The sequence below is a fragment of the Acipenser ruthenus genome, chromosome 42 (assembly GCF_902713425.1).
Source record: "Acipenser ruthenus chromosome 42, fAciRut3.2 maternal haplotype, whole genome shotgun sequence".
NCBI lineage: Eukaryota > Metazoa > Chordata > Actinopteri > Acipenseriformes > Acipenseridae > Acipenser > Acipenser ruthenus.
In genome coordinates this window covers 1,090,358-1,110,621 of record NC_081230.1, presented here as the reverse complement: position 1 = coordinate 1,110,621, position 20,264 = coordinate 1,090,358, and the positions used below count along the sequence as shown (strand labels likewise).

Sequence of the window (20,264 nt, the reverse complement as noted above, 5' to 3'; positions counted from 1 at the left end):
AGAACAGAATGAAGTTTCATTCTACATCTTACGAATCCTGTTCTATCTCTCTGCATGGTGGAGGGGGAGCTACCTGTGTTAATGGCACACATTGCTGTGTAAAAGTTAGCGTCATTCAAACTGTAAGCCAATGCAAGGACTGATTTCAGTCAGGGATTCGCTTCCTGTTTTACCTGGAAGGGATTGGATCACCAAAGTAAACTCCTCTTGGGCGCTATATTTAAATAAAAACAAGCGTGAGCTTCTTTATCTTTGATTTGAATGGGGCTCCATTCGAAGCACTGTAATGCAGACATCCTCCCTAGATATCGACTCCACATCCAACTGAGGCTCTGTTACAGAGAAGACCAACTGCAGCTCTGTTACAGAGAAGACCAACTGCAGCTCTGTTACAGAGAAGACCAACTGCAGCTCTGTTACAGAGAAGACCAACTGCAGCTCTGTTACAGAGAAGACCAACCGCAGCTCTGTTACAGAGAAGACCAACCGCAGCTCTGTGTTACAGAGAAGACCAACCGCAGCTCTGTGTTACAGAGAAGACCAACCGCAGCTCTGTGTTACAGAGAAGACCAACCGCAGCTCTGTGTTACAGAGAAGACCAACTGCAGCTCTGTGTTACAGAGAAGACCAACTGCAGCTCTGTGTTACAGAGAAGACCAACCGCAGCTCTGTGTTACAGAGAAGACCAACCGCAGCTCTGTGTTACAGAGAAGACCAACTGCAGCTCTGTGTTACAGAGAAGACCAACTGCAGCTCTGTGTTACAGAGAAGACCAACTGCAGCTCTGTGTTACAGAGAAGACCAACTTCATTCCAACGATCACATCTCCAGAATAAGTATTATATCACAGACTTTAGGTTTCAAGTAAAATACCATATTTGTATAGGAAATATCTACATGGAAACAGAAGGAAAAAACAGTCAATACAATGTAACACATTGCTAAGATTAAAAATACAAACAATTCGACTTTGAACAACTGAAACAAGATAAGACTTTAACTGATCTCATGATATTGTGTGCATTTGAAAACAACAACTATGAATATCAGAACCATTTAAACATTGATGGAATTTATCTAGTTGTGAAGTAACTCTAGATTCCAACTTAATACTAAAGGCAATTGAAACTGCTTCCGAATCTTCATTGCAACCCACACAACAGACTCTGCTGAACACAGTCACTGTATGTAATGTGTATGAGTCCTGCGTGCACGTAACCATACGGGAGCCTGCGTGCTTATGAAAATGTGTGTTGAAATGTGTTACTTTTAATGTTAGTTTATTGACTTAGTTATTTGACTGGTTAACCTCTCTTGATATTGAAACTGGAAGGCATGTTTTTATAACTTTAGACTCATTTATTTTCTATTTTGTTCTATTTAAATAATCTTTTTGATGTATTTATATACTGCAGCTACCAGCATCCGCTCTAACCGAGGAGTTTAAGTGCACCAAGGTCAGACTGGAAATGACATTAGTAGAGTCACGCGACAAATGCGTAAGGGAGGCAGCACCTGTGCTGAAAACTGGAAGAAAGTGGGCGGCAAAGAAACCTGTAAAACAAAATGTTTCTGGTAAAAGATGTACGCCGTTACTGTGGGTAACGGCGTCTGTGTCCTCAGAAGGCTCTGATTATATTACGATTAGTGTCAGGATCATATAACAAGTACTGCATTATTACAAATTGAGCAGAAACTGCATTTTTGTTTTAAGTAAATAAAAAGTTGAAAAATGGTGAAAAGCTTTAAAATTGCATCGCTGCTGCTGCAAATAATAGGGTTAACACCTAAAACGAGTGTGTCCTCAGAATTAGCATGTGCCTTGTTTTATGGTCATTCCTTACTCAGCAATGCGACCATAGCTTCACTCTAATATGAAATCCATTTAATGTAAATCAAAATGTTTCTGGTAAAAGATGTACGATTCTTAACTCCAGAGTAATTCATTTTCAAAGACAGCCTAAAACTATTGTAATTATTGCTATAGAAGTACCAGTTCTTTTGGATCAAAATACGGTTACTGACAGGCTTGTGGACTGAGGCAGTACTGAAACTTTCAGTTCATTATTATGAAAACAATAAATAAAAAATGGGTGTATACTACAGCCGGTAGATGATGGTGTCAAGTGTTTTTAAAAAAATACTATTTGCAAAATAGTATTTACTCATTCCTATTTAAAATACATGTCTGGCAACCTATTTTCTATTTGTATTTTAAATAAATATGGAGACCAATGTTTTGTATTTAAAGTGTTTCCGAGACTATTTTGCCCATCCTTGGCATTCAGCTGTTAACTGTAAGGTTGGTTTCGAGACAGATTGTCTTTCCGGGCAGCCTTCTCAATAGAGTCCAAGCTTCCGATTTCATGTGCAGTCATGAAGGGTGCGGTGGCCAAGTGGTAAGGCGTCGGTCTCGTAAACCGAAGATCACGGGTTCAATCCCCGTCCGTACCTTGTTGCTCTCTTTAAAACACTATTTGTTACTTGTTTGTACCTTTGCAGCTGAAAAGAAAAATGATATAATGCAACTTGTATTTTAATTTAAATTAAAATGGGGGTATTCGGATTTGAACCGGGGATCTCTTGATCAGCTGTTAAATGCTCTACCACTGAGCTATACCCCGACTCCAACAACACCATTTCCTATCAAGCACAACCAACGGTGCCGAGCTGTCAGTTTCAGGAATGCAACCTGTCAAGACACGTGATTTTTTACCTCGTATCCCGCAGAAAATTCCTGTGGCGCAATTGGTCAGTGTGTTTGGCTCTTAACCCTTTAAGGACCGAGATTGTGTCAACACCACATCATACTGAAATTTCAAATTGAAAGCCACAGCTTGCCTTGCCAGACGGCTTGGACAGATTATTTAAGAGAAGCTATAACGTTCCCCAGAGTGTCCTGAAAACAAGGACACCCATTCCAAGATGAGACTGTAACAAATTGATTTTTTGTGCATTGTTATAGGAAGAGAGTCAAATACAGCCAAAAAACCCGCTTGGTCCTTAAATAGTTTAGCAAACGGTTGGTTTCTTGTGTAGCAGGTCTTTATATACATATAGCTACATTTATGTTAATAATTTGACTACGGCACCTTGTGTTTATTGAGGACAAGGACGTCGAGTGGTTGGTTCCCACACAAACTCTTTTATCCAGGAGAAACCAAGCAATCATATATCAAAAATAATCTTTACAAGTTTTTATTAGTAATTGTTTTAAAAATCTCAAGCACATTAACAATAATGTAAACCATATGACAATGCCACCTTCACTTCACAGTCTAACAATTGTCTAGTAGATTATATATATATATATAAGGATAATACAATAAAACAGACTCTAAATCTATCAGTTTCTTATAGTGCTGTTAATTAAACTAATTACCACAGATTATATTATTGCAGTTTATATAAAATACTTGGATCTATCAGTTTCTTATAGTAAAGTTAATTAGCCAGTTCAGCAATTCTGTTCTTTTTGTGATACATACAAAGTAGACAACAACGTCAGCAGTTGAATGGTCTCGTTACAAACTACATTACATTTATAAAGTACACGGTACCAACTCCCCCCAATCTATTTAAAATGAATATATAAAACAGCTGCGCGCACGCTAGAATAAAATAAAATATAACAAATAAACGCAGAGGATTCCTTGCTGCAGGAGCGGCACAGCTATCAAATAAAGCACACAACGTTAACAATAAACTAACAGGCTCCCTGCCCGGGGAACCCCAGCACGCTGCACCTCGTGTTTGAAATGATCCCCTCCCGGTCAGACACAGCCTTCCTGGTGTGCGACACGAAGTTATAAAGTCTCTCCGCGTTCCAGCTCCAGTCTGCAGCGCGGAATCTCCTTCACAAGCCCGGCTCTCCCTCTCACAATATTCCTCCGCATTTATAAAGGCAGGAGATGATTGGCAGGGCGGGGAGATCAAGCAGCGAGCCGCTGGCAAGCAGAGCCGTGGAACGGGAGACGCGGTTGCTAAGCAACAGGGGGGGCGTTTATTGCGCAGACAGTCCTTCAGCCAATCGGAGTTTCGCTCGTATAGTTCCATAGAGGAAAGAGAGAAAGTAGTTTAGGGGGGTCCAGTGAAGCAAATACATCAAACCACACTCGAGATGAGAAATAATAATAAAGAGCTGAACAACAAAACACACATTTATATAAATAAATCAATAACAAGTGACACAAAAACAGGAGGAGTGGCAAACACTGTTGCAGCAGCAAAGGTCATTCAAAATGATCTCGACAGCATTCAGAACTGGGCAGACACATGGCAAATGACATTTAATAGAGGAAAGTGTAAGGTGCTGCACGCAGGCAATACATTTCTCCCCCCTTCCTTTCTATATTGGTTGATTGTGGGCTCTAGTTTTTTTATTTAACATCGCTGAGTCCCTTGACCCTGTGGATTGCAACCACAATGTAGAAACATCTAGAGAATGGATGGGAATGGGCAATAAACATCACTGCTGTTTCTCTTAAAGCGTGTTTATTTATTTCTAATACTGGACCCTGTCTTAATACTGTATCACATTCTGAATATGAATATAGCTGAGTTATTAATTGTAGGTAATACTTAGAATACCAGATACACATTTAGCATTAAAAAGCAATCCATGTGATTTCTTTACCAGTCGTTCATTATTTTGTGTATCAGCCTCCACACAAAGCCGAGCGCAGTGCGGTATACTGTAATGATGCTCCAGTCAGTCTGCCCGGACTGCACCTGAACCATCTTAAAAACACGAAGCCTCCAATAAGCTCATTTGTAAAAGTTAGTAAAGAATGGCGCTATATAATCTAAGGAAGCTGAATGTGAACTCCTAGCTGGAGCAACGAGAGAGGGAGAGAGGGGGCGGGGCAGAGAAGGAGGCGGAGACGCTGCTAGGCAACCGGCTCCTGAACATTCCACTCCGCTGAGCAGAGACCGTTAGGATTTAAAAATGCCAAAGTTCCGAGCGCCGTTAGTATGGGCTGCCAGAAATGAGGAGAAAATAAATACAGCTTTTTATAAATGTGTGCATTCAGATATCATTTAGAAATCCAGTTACAAGATTTAACATTTAGCTAAATATTTAAATAAATCTTAAATCTCTCTTAAATAGACTTAACATTTTGCTAAATATTTAACTGTATGTGTCAGTATCTGTGTGTATGTGTCAGTATCTGTGTGTGTGTGTCAGTATCTGTCTGTGTGCAGGTCAGTAACTGTGTGTGTGTGTGTCAGTATCTGTTTGTCTCAGTGTGTGTGTGAGTGTGTTTGTCTCAGTGTGCGTCTCAGTGTTTGAGTGTGTCTCAGTGTATGTGTGTCTCAGTGTGCGAGTGTGTGTGAGTGTGTCTATCTCAGTGTGTGTATGTCTCTCAGTGTGTGTGTTTGTCTGTCGCAGTCTCTGTGTGTGTGTGTGTCTCAGTGTGCGAGTGTGTGTGAGTGTGTGAGTGTGTCTATCTCAGTGTGTGTATGTCTCTCAGTGTGTGTGTTTGTCTGTCACAGTCTCAGTGTGTTTGTGTCTCAGTCACTTCAAGTCATACAAAGAGCATTTCAAGTGGAGCGATAAAGTGGAGCGAAAGTTCCGAGCGGCTTCAGGCGCTTCGTTTAATTAACACTCTTACATTTTAGCTTCTTGAAGTTACCACAGCGTGTCTATGTATGAATTACTGAAGAGTAATATTTGTGAGAGAGAAACACACACACACACAGACACACACACACACAGACACACACACACACACAGACACACACTCACACAGACACACACACACACAGACACACACACACACACACACACACACACACACACACTGACACACACACACACACACACACACACACAGACAGACACTGATACACAAACACACACAGAGACAGGCAGTCACACATACACACACTCATCATCATCATCATCATCATTTATTTCTTAGCAGACTGACACACACACTGACACAGACACAGACACAGACACACACACAGACAGACACTGATACACACAAGTACTGACACACACACACTTATTCTAATGTTTAAATATGCAAATTTCAACATTACAAGAGCCAATCAAACCGTGTGAAAGCACAAAGCGGGCGGAGCTCATTTGCATACAAACTCCAGATTTAGCGTCCATTTAAATATTTAGCTAAATGTTAAAGCTAGTTAAGTGATTTAAGATTTATTGAAATATTTACCTAACTGTTAAATCTAGCTAAGAGTTTTAAGATTTATTGAACTATTTAGCTAAATCTTGAATATAGTTAAGAGATTTAATATTTAGTTAAATATTTAGCTAACTGTTAAATGTTGTAAGTAGATTTCTAAATGATATCTGAATGCACACATTTATAAAAAGCTGTATTTATTTTCTCCTCATTTCTGGCAGCCCATACTAACGGCGCTCGGAACTTTGGCATTTTTAAATCCTAACGGTCTCTGCTCAGCGGAGTGGAATGTTCAGGAGCCGGTTGCCTAGCAGCGTCTCCGCCTCCTTCTCTGCCCCGCCCCCTCTCTCCCTCTCTCGTTGCTCCAGCTAGGAGTTCACATTCAGCTTCCTTAGATTATATAGCGCCATTCTTTACTAACTTTTACAAATGAGCTTATTGGAGGCTTAAAAGGCATGTCGTATGCAGACAGGATAAAGAATTGAATCTCTTCAGTCTTGAACAAAGAAGACTACGCGGCGATCTGATTCAAGCATTCAAAATCCTAAAAGTTATTGACAATGTTGACCCAGGGGACTTTTTCAACCTGAAAAAAAGAAACAAGGACCAGGGGTCACAAATGGAGATTAGATAAAGGGGCATTCAGAACAGAAAATAGGAGGCACTTTTTTACACAGAGAATTGTGAGGGTCTGGAACCAACTCCCCAGTAATGTTGTTGAAGCTGACACCCTGGGATCCTTCAAGAAGCTGCTTGATGAGATTCTGGGATCAATAAGCTACTAAAAACCAAACGAGCAAGATGGGCTGAATGGGGCCTCCTCTCGTTGGTAAACTTTCTTATGTTCTTATTGATTATACAATGCTGCCACCGTGTGGACATTTACTAGAACTGTTTGATCTAATATATGTATTTATGTCAAGTCTCAAGTCACAACGGTCAACGGTCAAGTCTGGAAACAGCCAAGCCTGATTGACCTGATGAGGAAGATAAGGATGATGATGATGATGAGGAGGAGGAGGAGTGTGAGGGAGGAGACCCTCACATTGTCTCAGTATGTATCTGGACATTTACTGCAAATGTTTTTAATCTGTTTTTGGATGGTGTTGCTGATCCTTGTGTCTAGTAAGGAAAATAATAAAAACAAAATTCACTTCCCTGTTGTACGGGGACTGGAGGCCTGTGGTTGGGAGTGTCCTGAAAACCAAAAGAAAGGTTAATGAAGAGTACGGTTTAGAGAGCTGGTTTGGAAAGGAGCACACTTCCAGAACAATGGATTGCAGTACTATTGTTGAGATAAACTGATATGCAATGGTTCAGGTAACCTGAGTTGGGTGTGGTGGTGAGGTCCTCCATCTTGACAGGAAGTGGGGAAGCAGCCATGTTGGTGAAGGAAGATTTTATTGACTTCCCTGAGTACTGACTTCCTGTAGTCAGGGCAGTACCTGTAGAAGATATTGAAAGGGGGGACCGCTGATTTTAAGTACGTTTCCCTCTGCTTGTTTTAAAGCATAGTTTTAATGCACGTGTTAGATTAATGTCTATATATATATTCATTGATTTGTTTCTTTTTGAATACTTTATTTATTCTTGATAACTGTTTGCTGGTTTGTTTCTATATACCCACCTGCAGAATGGTTTATTCTGGGGGAGGGGGAGGTCTGGAAGGGTATAAAGGCTGTTAGTTTTGTTCAGTCAGGATCGTCTTTTTGTGCAGATCAGAGGGCAGTTTTGCAGCTCTGTGGTTGGACTCAGTTATTGGAGTCAGTACCTGTGATTAGGTGACTATAAATAGTTCTTTTTGGTTTCCACTTTTTCTTTCCTCAAATTGTTTGATATTTTGTTCAATTAGCCTTTTGTTTATTATTGTTCTTAAATAAAAATAATTGGTTTGGCACCAAACTTCTCTGTGATCCTTGTGCGCGCGTGTGTGTGTCAGTCACACACACACACAGACACACACCGAGACAAACACACTGAAACACACAGACACTGAGACACACACACACACCGAGACACACACACTGAGACACAGACACACACACACTGAAACACTCACACACTGAGACACACACACACACACAGTGAGACACACACACACAGTGAGACAAACACAGTGAGACACACACACACACTGAGACACAGACACACTGAGCCACAGACACACACACACTGAGAGACACACACATACGCTGAGACACACACACAGACACAAACACACTGACACACACACACACTGAGACACACACTGAGATACAAACACACTGAGACACACACACACACACTGAGACAAACACACACACTGAGACAAACACACACACAGGTACAATTATGTTATGCTAATTGTTAAATATTCAGATTTAGCGGCCAGTTAAATATTTAGCTAAATGTTAAATCTAGCTAAGAGATTTAAGATGTATTTAAATATTTAGCTAAATGTTAAATCTAGTTAAGAGATTTAAGATGTATTTAAATATTTAGCTAAATGTTAAATCTAGTTAAGAGAGATTTAAGATTTATTTAAATATTTAGCTATCAGTGACCTCACACACCTCAGTGACCTCACACACCTCAGTGATCTCACACACCTCAGTGATCTCACACACCTCAGTGATCTCACACACCTCAGTGATCTCGCACACATCAGTGACCTCACACACATCAGTGATCTCGCACACATCAGTGACCTCACACACATCAGTGATCTCACACACATCAGTGACCTCACACACAGGTCTCAGCTGTTGGTGTTCTGAGCTGGCATCAGTGTAGATGTTATTTTGCTTTCATGGCATCGGAGATCTTGTTTTTTTTTTTAGCTGGCATGGCACAGAGATGTTAGTTTCTAAGCAAATAAATGACTTCATACAGCACAGATATACAGCTGGCTTATGTAATTTCCTTGCCCAAATTTGGTCTCATTTCCCTAGCATGATCCATGGTGTGAGACAAAGCATATTAAAAGTTAACATTAAACATTAAAAGCGTTTCTTCTTCACTTTACCAATGTCGGCAGAAACCCAGATAACAAGAAGTTCCATTTAAGAACATGAGTTTTACTCAATTCTCACAGGCAGCAAAGCGCTATACTCATGCATCACAAGGTTGAACGACAAGGCTGGTGATTGCAACCTACTGATGTGCACCAGCCATGTACAGCTTGATGTTAAGAGTTCATTAACCCTGCGTTGATTCAGAGCTTACACAGGAAAATCACACAATGTTTACAGTTTCAATGATTTCTCACTTCCTTCAACATTTAAATGGGAAGCATAAGTAACGGATTGTATAATGAAAAGGAACAAAGGCTGATGAAACAATAAGAGCTCATGCCATTTAACTGGAACAGTGTGTACCCTGCCCCACACACGCGGTGCGTGCTTATCAGAAAAAAACTGCGTGTCCCAATTGTATAGTGTGTTATTATGAGTTCCGTGACAGTTTAACTGATCGCCTTGAAAGTTGGATAGGGCTTTCAGGAACTGTTTTAGACTGGCTGAGGTCATATCTTACGGACAGGTGGGATTTTGTTTCAATAGCAGACTCTCTATCACAATTATCCACTATCCCCTGTGGTGACCCCAGGGCTCCATTCTTGGCCCCTTACTATTCTCCTTATACTTGCTACCATTGGGCATGATTATCTGTAAACACCATGTACATCTTCACTGTGATGCTGACGACACACAACTTTACATCTCTGTGAAACCTGGGGATATATCGGTTGTCTCCACCCTAATTGCATGTCTGTCGGAGGTGGAAAGCTGGATGTCCCAACATTTTTTGCAGTTAAATTCAGGTAAGACTGAAGTTGGAGCAGAAATTGGAGTTGGTAAATTCTATAAAAACTAATTTAGGTAAATATAATTCAAATATAAATTCCAAAGCCAGAAACCTGGGATTTGTAATTGATTCTGATTTATGATTTGAGGGTCATATTCACAATACCACTAAAGTGTCCTTTTATTATTTATGTAACATTGTCAAGATTAGGTCTTTTTTTTATCATTGCCTGCTGCTGAGAAGCTAATTCATGCATTTGTTTCATCTAGACTGGATCACTGCAATGCTCTGTTATCTGGGCTACCACATCATGCCTTATTCTGTGTCAGCTTGTTCAAAATGCAGCTGCCAGGGTGCTAAGTAGAACAAAGAAGAGACAGCCCATAACTCCAGTACTGACTGCACTTCACTGGCTTCCAGTACGTTTTAGAATAGGTTTGAAGGTCTTGCTGCTGACTTGCAAGGCGCTCCATGGTCTGGCTCCTGACTCTCTAAAGAGCTCCTGTGCTCACATGCACCTGTCCATGCTCTAAGGTCAGCCGACTCTGGTCTTTTGCTTGTTCCAAAGATTAAGACCAAGAGAAAGGATGAAAGAGCTTTCAGCTATAATAACACACCAAGACTGTGGAATAGATTGCCATCCGACATCAGAGAAGCAGAGTCACTGCATGTTTATAAATCAAGGTTAAAAACTCATTTTTTTAAGATTAGCTTTTGAATCCTGATTTTATGTATCAATCTGTTATTATTTTAAATTTGTTCACTGTATTTCTGTTTTTAAACAGAGTTGTTGCTTACTTTTCATTAATATTACCAATTTTGCTGTAAAAATGGTGTTTAATTCTGTGTTTTGTTGTTTTTTTATTGTATTGTAAAGCACTTTGAGACACTGTGTGAAAGGTGCTATATAAATAAAGAAACTTTAAACGTTACATCACTGCTTTCTAGCTATTTTTAGTGGGAAGATGAAGCAGGGATGTGAGTTAGTAGACAGGGTTTCTTGGCCATCTTCAATAATAAAAAACTTGTAATAGCTAGAAAGCAGTGATTTGTGTAGCTGCACAATGTTTGCTACATTACTCAAATATATCAAGACCCATCATGCCAGTAAAAACTGGCAGAAAAGTTGTTTGTGTCTTTTGCCATTTTCCCACAGCAGACTGTATTAATAACAGTATTTCTCCAGAAAATGTGTATTCAACTGCATATTCCACAATTACAGATGTGTTTAAAGAGGTGTCTATCAAAGCACAGTAAATAAAGTGTAGACATTATTGTAGTGGCCTCTAGTGTCAGTGAGAGTAATTGCAGGCACTCACCCCAGTCATCCTGATCTTCTTTTCAGTAGGACTCTTGTTGATGCCGCCATGCCGCGTTCATTTCACAAACAAAGGGCCGGCCACACCCGTGCGTCGCACACAACTAAACTTGAATCTAAACTAAATGGAACTCAGATTGTGCTGCACTTTGTATTATAATAGGATCCAGTCTTTCACAATGACAATTTTTTTTCTTTGGTATCATCGTGCATTAATTTCTGATACATATTATTCTTTTAAAATGAACTCTTAAAGGGAAGCTCTGCACCGGCTGTGGAATGCAACTCTGTCACATGACACGTTTGCATTCCGCAGCAAAGCAGCTGTGTGAGCATGGACACCTGTCCCTGCAGAGCAGAGCAGCAAGTGGGAAATGAGAATAAATAGTTCTGTACTGCGATATTAAAAAGTTTAATTTCACTCTTAATTATATAAATTTGTAGAGGGGGAAAACTGGTTTCCATCTTCTTTATGTGGAATGGTTAAAAGTACTGAATTCTAGCTCTAAACTTGCTGACGTTTTGCAATACCCAGGAGCTGTGCACGAGCTGTTACCAGAGGGGAAGATTAACCAGCACCTTGGAAAACAGGAATTCTGTACAGCATCACACAACACAAATCATGACAAACAAACAATTTATCATTTATTGTACATTAGATCATTAAAAAAAATAAAAAGCATGATAATTAACTTGAAAATAAATAAATTGAGTAAGTTCAAAATGTTAAATCCTGAAACTCATTTCCACACTGAGTTATTGATTTCTCCTGACTCGTCCATCAGATGAGGTGTGGAATAGTTTCCTTTCTGCATATTCCCACTCCCAGGCACTGACTGCATTGACAGCCTGAGTTAAACTGACAGCAGAGAAGCCTCTTGTGACGTGTCCGCATCACCACCCACTATCTGACACAGAGTGCAAGAGAGTTTTAAATGCATGCTCAAGAGTGATCTACAAAACAGTTATTACACAGGGATTCGTAATGCAAGGTTAATATTATTTTCCCCTCATGAGTGAAAAGTCCCATTGAACATGGTTTTTAAAGTTTATCTCTTCTGTGAATTCGCTGGTGTTTTTGAAGGACTTGTTTCACACTGAAACTCTTCCCACAGTCAGAGCAGCGATACGGTTTTTCTCCTGTGTGAGTTCGCTGGTGTGAAACAAAGCTGTCTGCCCGAATGAACCTCTTCCCACAGTCAGAGCAGCGATACGGTTTCTCTCCTGTGTGAGTTCGCTCGTGGTTTTGAAGGCCTTTTTTCACACTGAAACTCTTCCCACAGTCAGAGCAGCGATACGGTTTCTCTCCTGTGTGAGTCCACTGGTGGTTTTGAAGGCCTTGTTTCACACTGAAACTCTTCCCACAGTCAGAGCAGTGATACGGTTTTTCTCCTGTGTGAGTTTGCTGGTGTGAAACAAGCCTGTCTGCCCGTCTGAAACTCTCCCCACAGTCAGAGCAGCAATATGGCTTCTCTCCTGTGTGAGTCCACTGGTGGTATTGAAGGCTTTGTTTCACAGTGAAACTCTTCCCACAGTCAAAGCAGTGATACGGTTTCTCTCCTGTGTGAATTCGCTGGTGTTGTTTTAGGTTTCTAAAATGATTGAAACTCTTCCCACAGTCAGAGCAGTGATACGGTTTCTCTCCTGTGTGAATTCGCTGGTGTTGTTTTAGGTTTCTAAAATGATTGAAACTCTTCCCACAGTCAGAGCAGTGATACGGTTTCTCTCCTGTGTGAGTTCGCTGGGTTTTGTTTAAATGCCCCAACAGCGTGAAACCTTTCCCACAGTCAGGATATTCTCCACCACCTGCCCTCACTTTAGCTGCTGGACTGGAACCTGGAAAATATGAACAGGAAAGAGTGAGGGGAAGTGCTTGTAGGCTTAAGGTTGGTTCATAATTCAGACTGACAATTTCTGGTTGGAGTTGAGGGTCTCCGACCCTGTGCGACAAGTTGAATAATGTCATCCACACTCCTGCACATGCCTTAGGGCATGTGCAGGGCCGATTAACACACAGGCAAACTAGGCATGTGCCTCGGGCCCAAACTCAAGGCGGGGCCCAAAACGGTTATGTGGGTTTTTTGTTTTTTTTAAATATACAGATCTGCGCCTAACCTGGAAAGAACTTCACTCCCTGACATTCGAACTGAGGCATGTATCTCAAAATCAATTTGTTCTGACGGGTGTTATGCAGATTTCTGTACCCCATAGAATTCTGCATCCCCTGTGCAGATGCAGTTTCTCAGACTGCTGGATGCGGACGCGCACACGCGATATTTCTGTACCCGAGCCCAGGTGTTTTCTCAAGCACTCCTGCAGCTTGCAACACATATTGTGAACAAGACAAAACTAGTGATGTGGCAAAATAAAAACCGCACATTGAACTCCACTGATTATCTAGATATACAGTACAGTCAGCCTCCTGTGTTGCTCATGCATGAAACCCTTGATTTAAAAGTAACCTTAGAAAAGATTTTCTTCTTTTAAAACACGTTTTCATTTTTTTTTTACATGTACTGTCCAGAATCATCAAGTGTTCATATCCAGCGATCTTTGAAAGAAAATGCAGCTGTGTCAGGATGGATTCATCAAGGGTACACAGTTCTACAGGGTATAGAAAGCTACCATAGGAAACACCTGAATATACTTGTATGTCAAAACATTGACGATTCTCTGCTCTGGAGAAAAGGGCATTTTCTTTAATGAAGCGAGTCAAACCCAAGGAGACTATTGACGATTTTGCGTGCAGTAATCTAATGTATTTGACTCACAACAATGTTCAGGTAGGTTTGTTTTTATCTATTTATTTTCGTTGGCTACTGTGGAGCTACCATTAGTGAAAACAAGTCTGAGCACCTTCTATATATTACCTTTTTCAACTTCATATGGGGTTCCTTGTTTGTTTGAACTGTTGCCTTTTTATTCAGTAAATCAGGAAAAGTCATTGTTGAGCTGTACTACACAACTTCACGTAGGCTTTAGTTTTTAGCACATCCCCTACAGTTTGATTTTCTGTCAGCTTCATTCAGTCATTCATAAAAACTTAAAACTGAGAATTCTACCTGTTGTGAAAGGGTGGAGCGCTAGAATGTATGTATGTGTATGTGTACGTGTGTATGTGGCTGTTTGTTCTGGGGTAGGAGGCCCGCAGGTTTATGCTTGCCTCGGGTCCAGTGATGGGTTCATCCGGCCCTGGGCATGTGGCTGGGTGCTGGAGTGGATTACAGCATGTTAATTTCAGCTGTGGGGGCTCGCACTGGGTTACACTATCTTAAAAAAGCAAAGTTAAACTTAGAGTAAGTAGATAGGTTCCAAAAAATATAGCGCTACCCTCCCCACCTGTTGCTACAACTGTTTAAATAATGTGTTTCTCTTTTCATTGTTCACATCCTGACAACTATACACTCATAACTATAAAGTTTGCTTCAAAGCTCTTTACAAAATGTCCACTCTAGTACACTGATTATTGCCCACGTTGTCAAACAGGTAACACAGCAATAATGATCACTGATGTGGTACGAAACAGAAAAGAGTACTTGGGTCTTTTAGTATCTCTCTTCCTGCAGTGATTTAGAGTGCATATCTAAAACCCCAGTGCACTAGAGCAGACATTTCTAAAAGAGCTTTCCAATAGACTTTAAAGTTATGTGTAAAAAGGTGGCAGGATGTGAACAATGTAAAGAAATGACAGGTATGTTATTTAAACAGTTGTAGTAACTCATGGGGGCGGGTAATGCTAGATTTTTCAGAACCCCGCTACTTACTCTTCAAAGCCTTTACTTTATGTGTAAAAGCAAAGTCAGTAAAGACGGACGCTGCTGAAACCGAGCCCTGGGATCAAAATCTGCCTTCAAAGTTCTCCTGTAATGTTTCGGGTCTATTTCCTCAAACACACCCTACAATTATATATTTTTCAATAGCATCACATTTAGGGGTGTTAAACATTTAGAATTTAAATGTCAGTAAAGGGTCAAGCGTGCTTAATTGTTTAAACTTTGTCAAAAATGGCCAAATATTAACAACAAGAGCGTATCTGCAAATACAGCTACTCAGAGTTTTCTTTCATTGCCTTCACCAGATGCATCTGAAGGCTTGGCATTTAAATCAGCCAAGCCTTCATTTTCATTACAAGCAGGACGTGCAAACGAGATCGCGACATGTTAATAAGAGACTCCTCTTTATTAAAGCTAGAATGAACAATACAGTATTTTATGCTGGACTCACTTTATTACAATCGCTGTGCGTGACTGTATTTACATTAAGAGGAGTCGCTTCTGCATTTAAATGAAAACCCCAGTTAGCTGTTTCACATGAACGTGTTTCTCAGTGTGATTGAGATACACGAATGGCTGAACAGGATCAATTGCATTCTTTAAAGAGAGTAGAAAAGCAGAGGTACAACACAGACAACCAGAAGCCCTATTTATAACACACATGCAGTAATTTAGAGAAAGCTATTTATGTAAAAAATGAGTAATAGCACTCTCTCAATTTTTGTATTTTAACATTTAAACTATATATTTTCAAAAGTTTAAACTATTGATAAATGTAATGGAATCTAGCACCCATAATGACATCACACACGTACAATAATATCCCTCTATTTTGACACTGAACATTTCTAATGTTATATACAGTACTTTAGCTCTTCTCCCCTTGGTATAATCGGTTAGGAGTGCCAGTGTGATGGAGGCTTACATCTGTATCTTAAGATCACCAGTAGTGAGTCCTATCCTGAACTGGTGTGAGTGGTACAGGAAAAACAAATAGCGAGTAATGTAACCCACATGCTCCCTCCCTCCCTCTCTGCCACACTATCATGCAATCTAGAATGACAATGTCACAGCTACTGGGAGTCACTCACCTGCTAGACTGCATTCTGAATGCAACCGCCTGTCTCCCTGTCCACCTCCTTGTGTGCTGTTGGGAGAGCCTTCCTCTCCAGCGCCTCGCTCTCTCACGCAGATTCTCTCCAACACCACGCTACACTCCCGCAGGCGTACAGGCTCCAGCTCAGGGATGTTTGGTTTGAAGTCCTCTGGTTCTTCCTTCCCTGGTTCCATGTGCTCAAACTCTACTTCAGGGGGACCCCGTTTAATACAGACAATTTCCAGCACCTCTTCTTGTTTAACAGGAAGGTGTTCTTCTGTCTGCGGGATCTCCAATTCATTGTGCTCAGCTTTAATCTCAGAGACCTCTGGCTGACTGCTGTCACATTGCATCTCACAGAGCTCCTGTTTCATGGGGAGGGAAGCCAGCCCAAAGAACTCCATTGTAAAGGGGAGAGGTTCAAGTTCAGGGAACTCCTCTTTAATCTGGACAGATTCCATCTCCACACTGTCCATGACAGCACACAGGATTCTGTTTAGAAGTTGCTGAAAAAAGGAAGACATTTATTTATTTATTTACAGTACTACTAAGGCCATTGAAGGGACTGACAGAATCTGTCCTTAACAGCAGGGCTGGCTTTACTATAGACACAGAATTAATTGTAATAAGTTTATAATAACGAAGGACTTGATCTGTCTAATCTCAAGAATGATGGATGAAAGTTGGCAAAAGTTAAAATATTTCTCTTTTCATTAATCATGTTGAGTATTTTAGAATGCGTTCTCCAAAAACAACCGATCAGTAAGGAGTCCTTTTGTCCTCGGGCCTTAAATGTAGATTTGTTACAAAACATGATCTGTGATACAATGTTCCACAAACTTTATCAAACTGTGTATATTCTTTTAAAGACTTACACAAACATTGCCAGCACTGGTGTATTATTTATTCCTTAGCAGACGCCCTTATCCAGAGCGACTTACAATTGTTACAAGATATCACATTATTTTTACATACAATTACCCATTTATACAGTTGGGTTTTTACTGGAGCAATCTAGGTAAAGTACCTTGCTCAAGGGTACAGCAGCAGTGTCCCCCACCTGCGATTGAACCCACGACCCTCCGGTCAAGAGTCCAGAGCACTAACCATTACTCCACACTGCTACCCAGTGTAGTGTGAGGTCACGTGAAATCTGGTCTCCCCTGGCAACAGGCTTGCGGCTTTGAACCGGTTGCTAAGCAAAGGACACATTGACGTGACTTGAGTATTCAAATGGAGCGTGCATTGTTGGATTTCATTTAATTACCCTGAAAATAGCTGTGATTCCATCAACAAGAAGAACACATTTCTAGCGAACTTGCAAAATTTGGCACATATATATATATATATATTATATATATATATGCAAATCTTATCGTACAAAAACAGGTTTCCATTAAAATAGATTCTAGCGAACAAACAGCTCTACGTACCGACACCATGAGCTGGAAAAACTGGTTATCACTCAAATTTTCTTGATCCGAACAACAAAAACTAAAACGTGCAATGCATCTCCATCTATTTCTTGTATAATGTATTGCTGGACTGAAAATGGACCAAGAAGGAATAATAGATACAGTATATCTCCTCCAAATTAAAAAGAATTACCATTGTACAACTTTTCAGATTTTTTGAAGCTGTACTGTTTCCCTCATATGCAATTTTAAGTAATAATAATAATAATAATAATAATAATAATAATAATAATAATAATAATAATAATTCAGACAGAATGACAGTCCGGTTTCAGATAGCCTCCGGAGATAGCTGCAACGAAACCTAAATGATGATATTTCAATCCTGCTTGGGAAAATGAAATTTTGTTTTTGAACAATCAAGGGTGGAATTAATCTGCAGTGGCCAGAGCATTGCCAAGAAATGGTGTACAAAATATTAAAACATGTCTGCAGCAGAAAATATGTTTGTAAGAAAAGCGATAGAAAACAGGAGGCACTGGAACCATGTTTAAAGCAGGGCTGCTGAAAGCTCCTCTAGTTCCAGTGTCCTTGCAGTAATGCAGTGGCACTGGAACCATGTTTAAAGCAGGGCTGCTGAGAGCTCCTCTAGTTCCAGTGTCCTTGCAGTAATGCAGTGGCACTGGAACCATGTTTAAAGCAGGGCTGCTGAAAGCTCCTCTAGTTCCAGCGTCCTTGCAGTGATGCAGTGGCACTGGAACCATGTTTAAAGCAGGGGTCCTGAGAGCTCTAGTTCCAGCGTCCTTGCAGTAATGCAGTGGCACTGGAACCACGTTTAAAGCAGGGCTGCTGAGAGCTCCTCTAGTTCCAGTGTCCTTGCAGTAATGCAGTGGCACTGGAACCATGTTTAAAGCAGGGCTGCTGAGAGCTCCTCTAGTTCCAGTGTCCTTGCAGTAATGCAGTGGCACTGGAACCATGTTTAAAGCAGGGCTGCTGAGAGCTCCTCTAGTTCCAGTGCCCTTGCAGTAATGCAGTGGCACTGGAACCATGTTTAAAGCAGGGGTGCTGAGAGCTCCTCTAGTTCCAGTGTCCTTGCAGTAATGCAGTGGCACTGGAACCATGTTTAAAGCAGGGGTGCTGAGAGCTCCTCTAGTTCCAGTGACCTTGCAGTAATGCAGTGGCACTGGAACCATGTTTAAAGCAGGGGTGCTGAGAGCTCCTCTAGTTCCAGTGCCCTTGCAGTAATGCAGTGGCACTGGAACCATGTTTAAAGCAGGGGTGCTGAGAGCTCCTCTAGTTCCAGTGTCCTTGCAGTAATGCAGTGGCAATGGAACCATGTTTAAAGCAGGGGTGCTGAGAGCTCCTCTAGTTCCAGTGCCCTTGCAGTAATGCAGTGGCACTGGAACCATGTTTAATGCAGGGCTGCTGAGAGCTCCTCTAGTTCCAGTGTCCTTGCAGTAATGCAGTGGCACTGGAACCACGTTTAAAGCAGGGGTGCTGAGAGCTCCTCTAGTTCCAGTGCCCTTGCAGTAATGCAGTGGCACTGGAACCACGTTTAAAGCAGGGGGTGCTGAGAGCTCCTCTAGTTCCAGCACACCTGCAGTAATGCAGTGGCACTGGAACCATGTTTAAAGCAGGGGTGCTGAGAGCTCCTCTAGTTCCAGTGCCCTTGCAGTAATGCAGTGGCACTGGAACCATGTTTAAAGCAGGGGTGCTGAGAGCTCCTCTAGTTCCAGCACACTTGCAGTAATGCGATCACAGCATTATGAGGTATGTTTATTTGATATTGGGATAAAATGAATCATACGTAATACTAACGGACAAAATATATGATCTTGTCCTAGTGAGGTCAGTATTTTGTAAGGTGTCTGTTGTGTAACATGACTGTGCCAACCCCTGCATATGAGAAGTGCCATTTAAGATGAATTACTGCAATTATACCTGTGCCCAGCAACCTACAGAATTAACCAATGTTGCATCATAGTCGAATATAATGTTACGTTAACATATTGAATTACATACTGCAGTTTAACACAATTAAGCAGGTTGGTGATTCCCAGTCCTTACATAAAATATGCCTTTACCGTTAACAGAATGCTACATTCATTGTTTACTGAACTAATATGAAGCATCATCATTTATAACATATTTAAAAGTACAACAATTGCAAACAGCATCCATCTACCTGTAATTTTAGGCAACTTAAACTGAACAGAAGTCTCCATAGCTTAGCCATGTAGCTGTCACTCGCTGAAGCTGATTTTACAGGAAATTTACAGATTCTAGTTACTGACGCTTCATAGAACAAAAGTTTGTTTTAATCCCCGTACAAAGTTATACTAATCTTATACATGGTTTTAATTGCGAGTATATTTAATGAAAGATGTTAAACGTTTATATACGAACATAGAAACTGTACATAATTCATATTACTGTATTTTGTAACAAACTATTGAAAATGTATTTTTTCTTAAACATGTACCAGTATGTATGTTTTCTTAAAAGGATAAAGGAATCTTGTTCAAATCACGTCAGTGCGTTCGCTCACCGGTGATGCACAGTAGAGGTCACAGATTCCAAGTACCTGCACATCATATATGATATCTTTCTAATTCCTGTGACTGAAGGTAGAAGAATACTCTGTGGTTGCAAAATACCGACAGCATGTAGCCTGCTGGGGTCACGTGACTGCAACCTCCCACTTGGATTGTTTACATCACGTGG

At 40.7% G+C, this 20,264-nt stretch overlaps 1 protein-coding gene and 1 non-coding gene across 2 annotated transcripts in view; one reads left to right on the top strand and one right to left on the bottom strand.

The window, feature by feature from the left end:
• The first annotated feature begins 2,382 nt into the window (after positions 1-2,382).
• Positions 2,383-2,454, top strand: trnat-cgu (transfer RNA threonine (anticodon CGU)). The gene has a single exon. It is a non-coding gene; the product is annotated as a tRNA-Thr (tRNA).
• A 9,425-nt stretch (positions 2,455-11,879) lies between these two features.
• The window catches only part of LOC117404843 (zinc finger protein 850-like), a 29,829-nt gene continuing 21,444 nt past the window's right edge, over positions 11,880-20,264 (bottom strand). Inside the window, exons 6-7 of the mRNA XM_059011374.1 lie at positions 16,121-16,631; positions 11,880-13,092 (exon numbers count right to left, since the gene is read on the bottom strand). Coding sequence (XP_058867357.1) covers positions 12,299-13,092; positions 16,121-16,631 — 1,305 coding nt within the window. The 3' untranslated portion in view covers positions 11,880-12,298. The remainder of the gene's footprint in view (positions 13,093-16,120; positions 16,632-20,264) is intronic.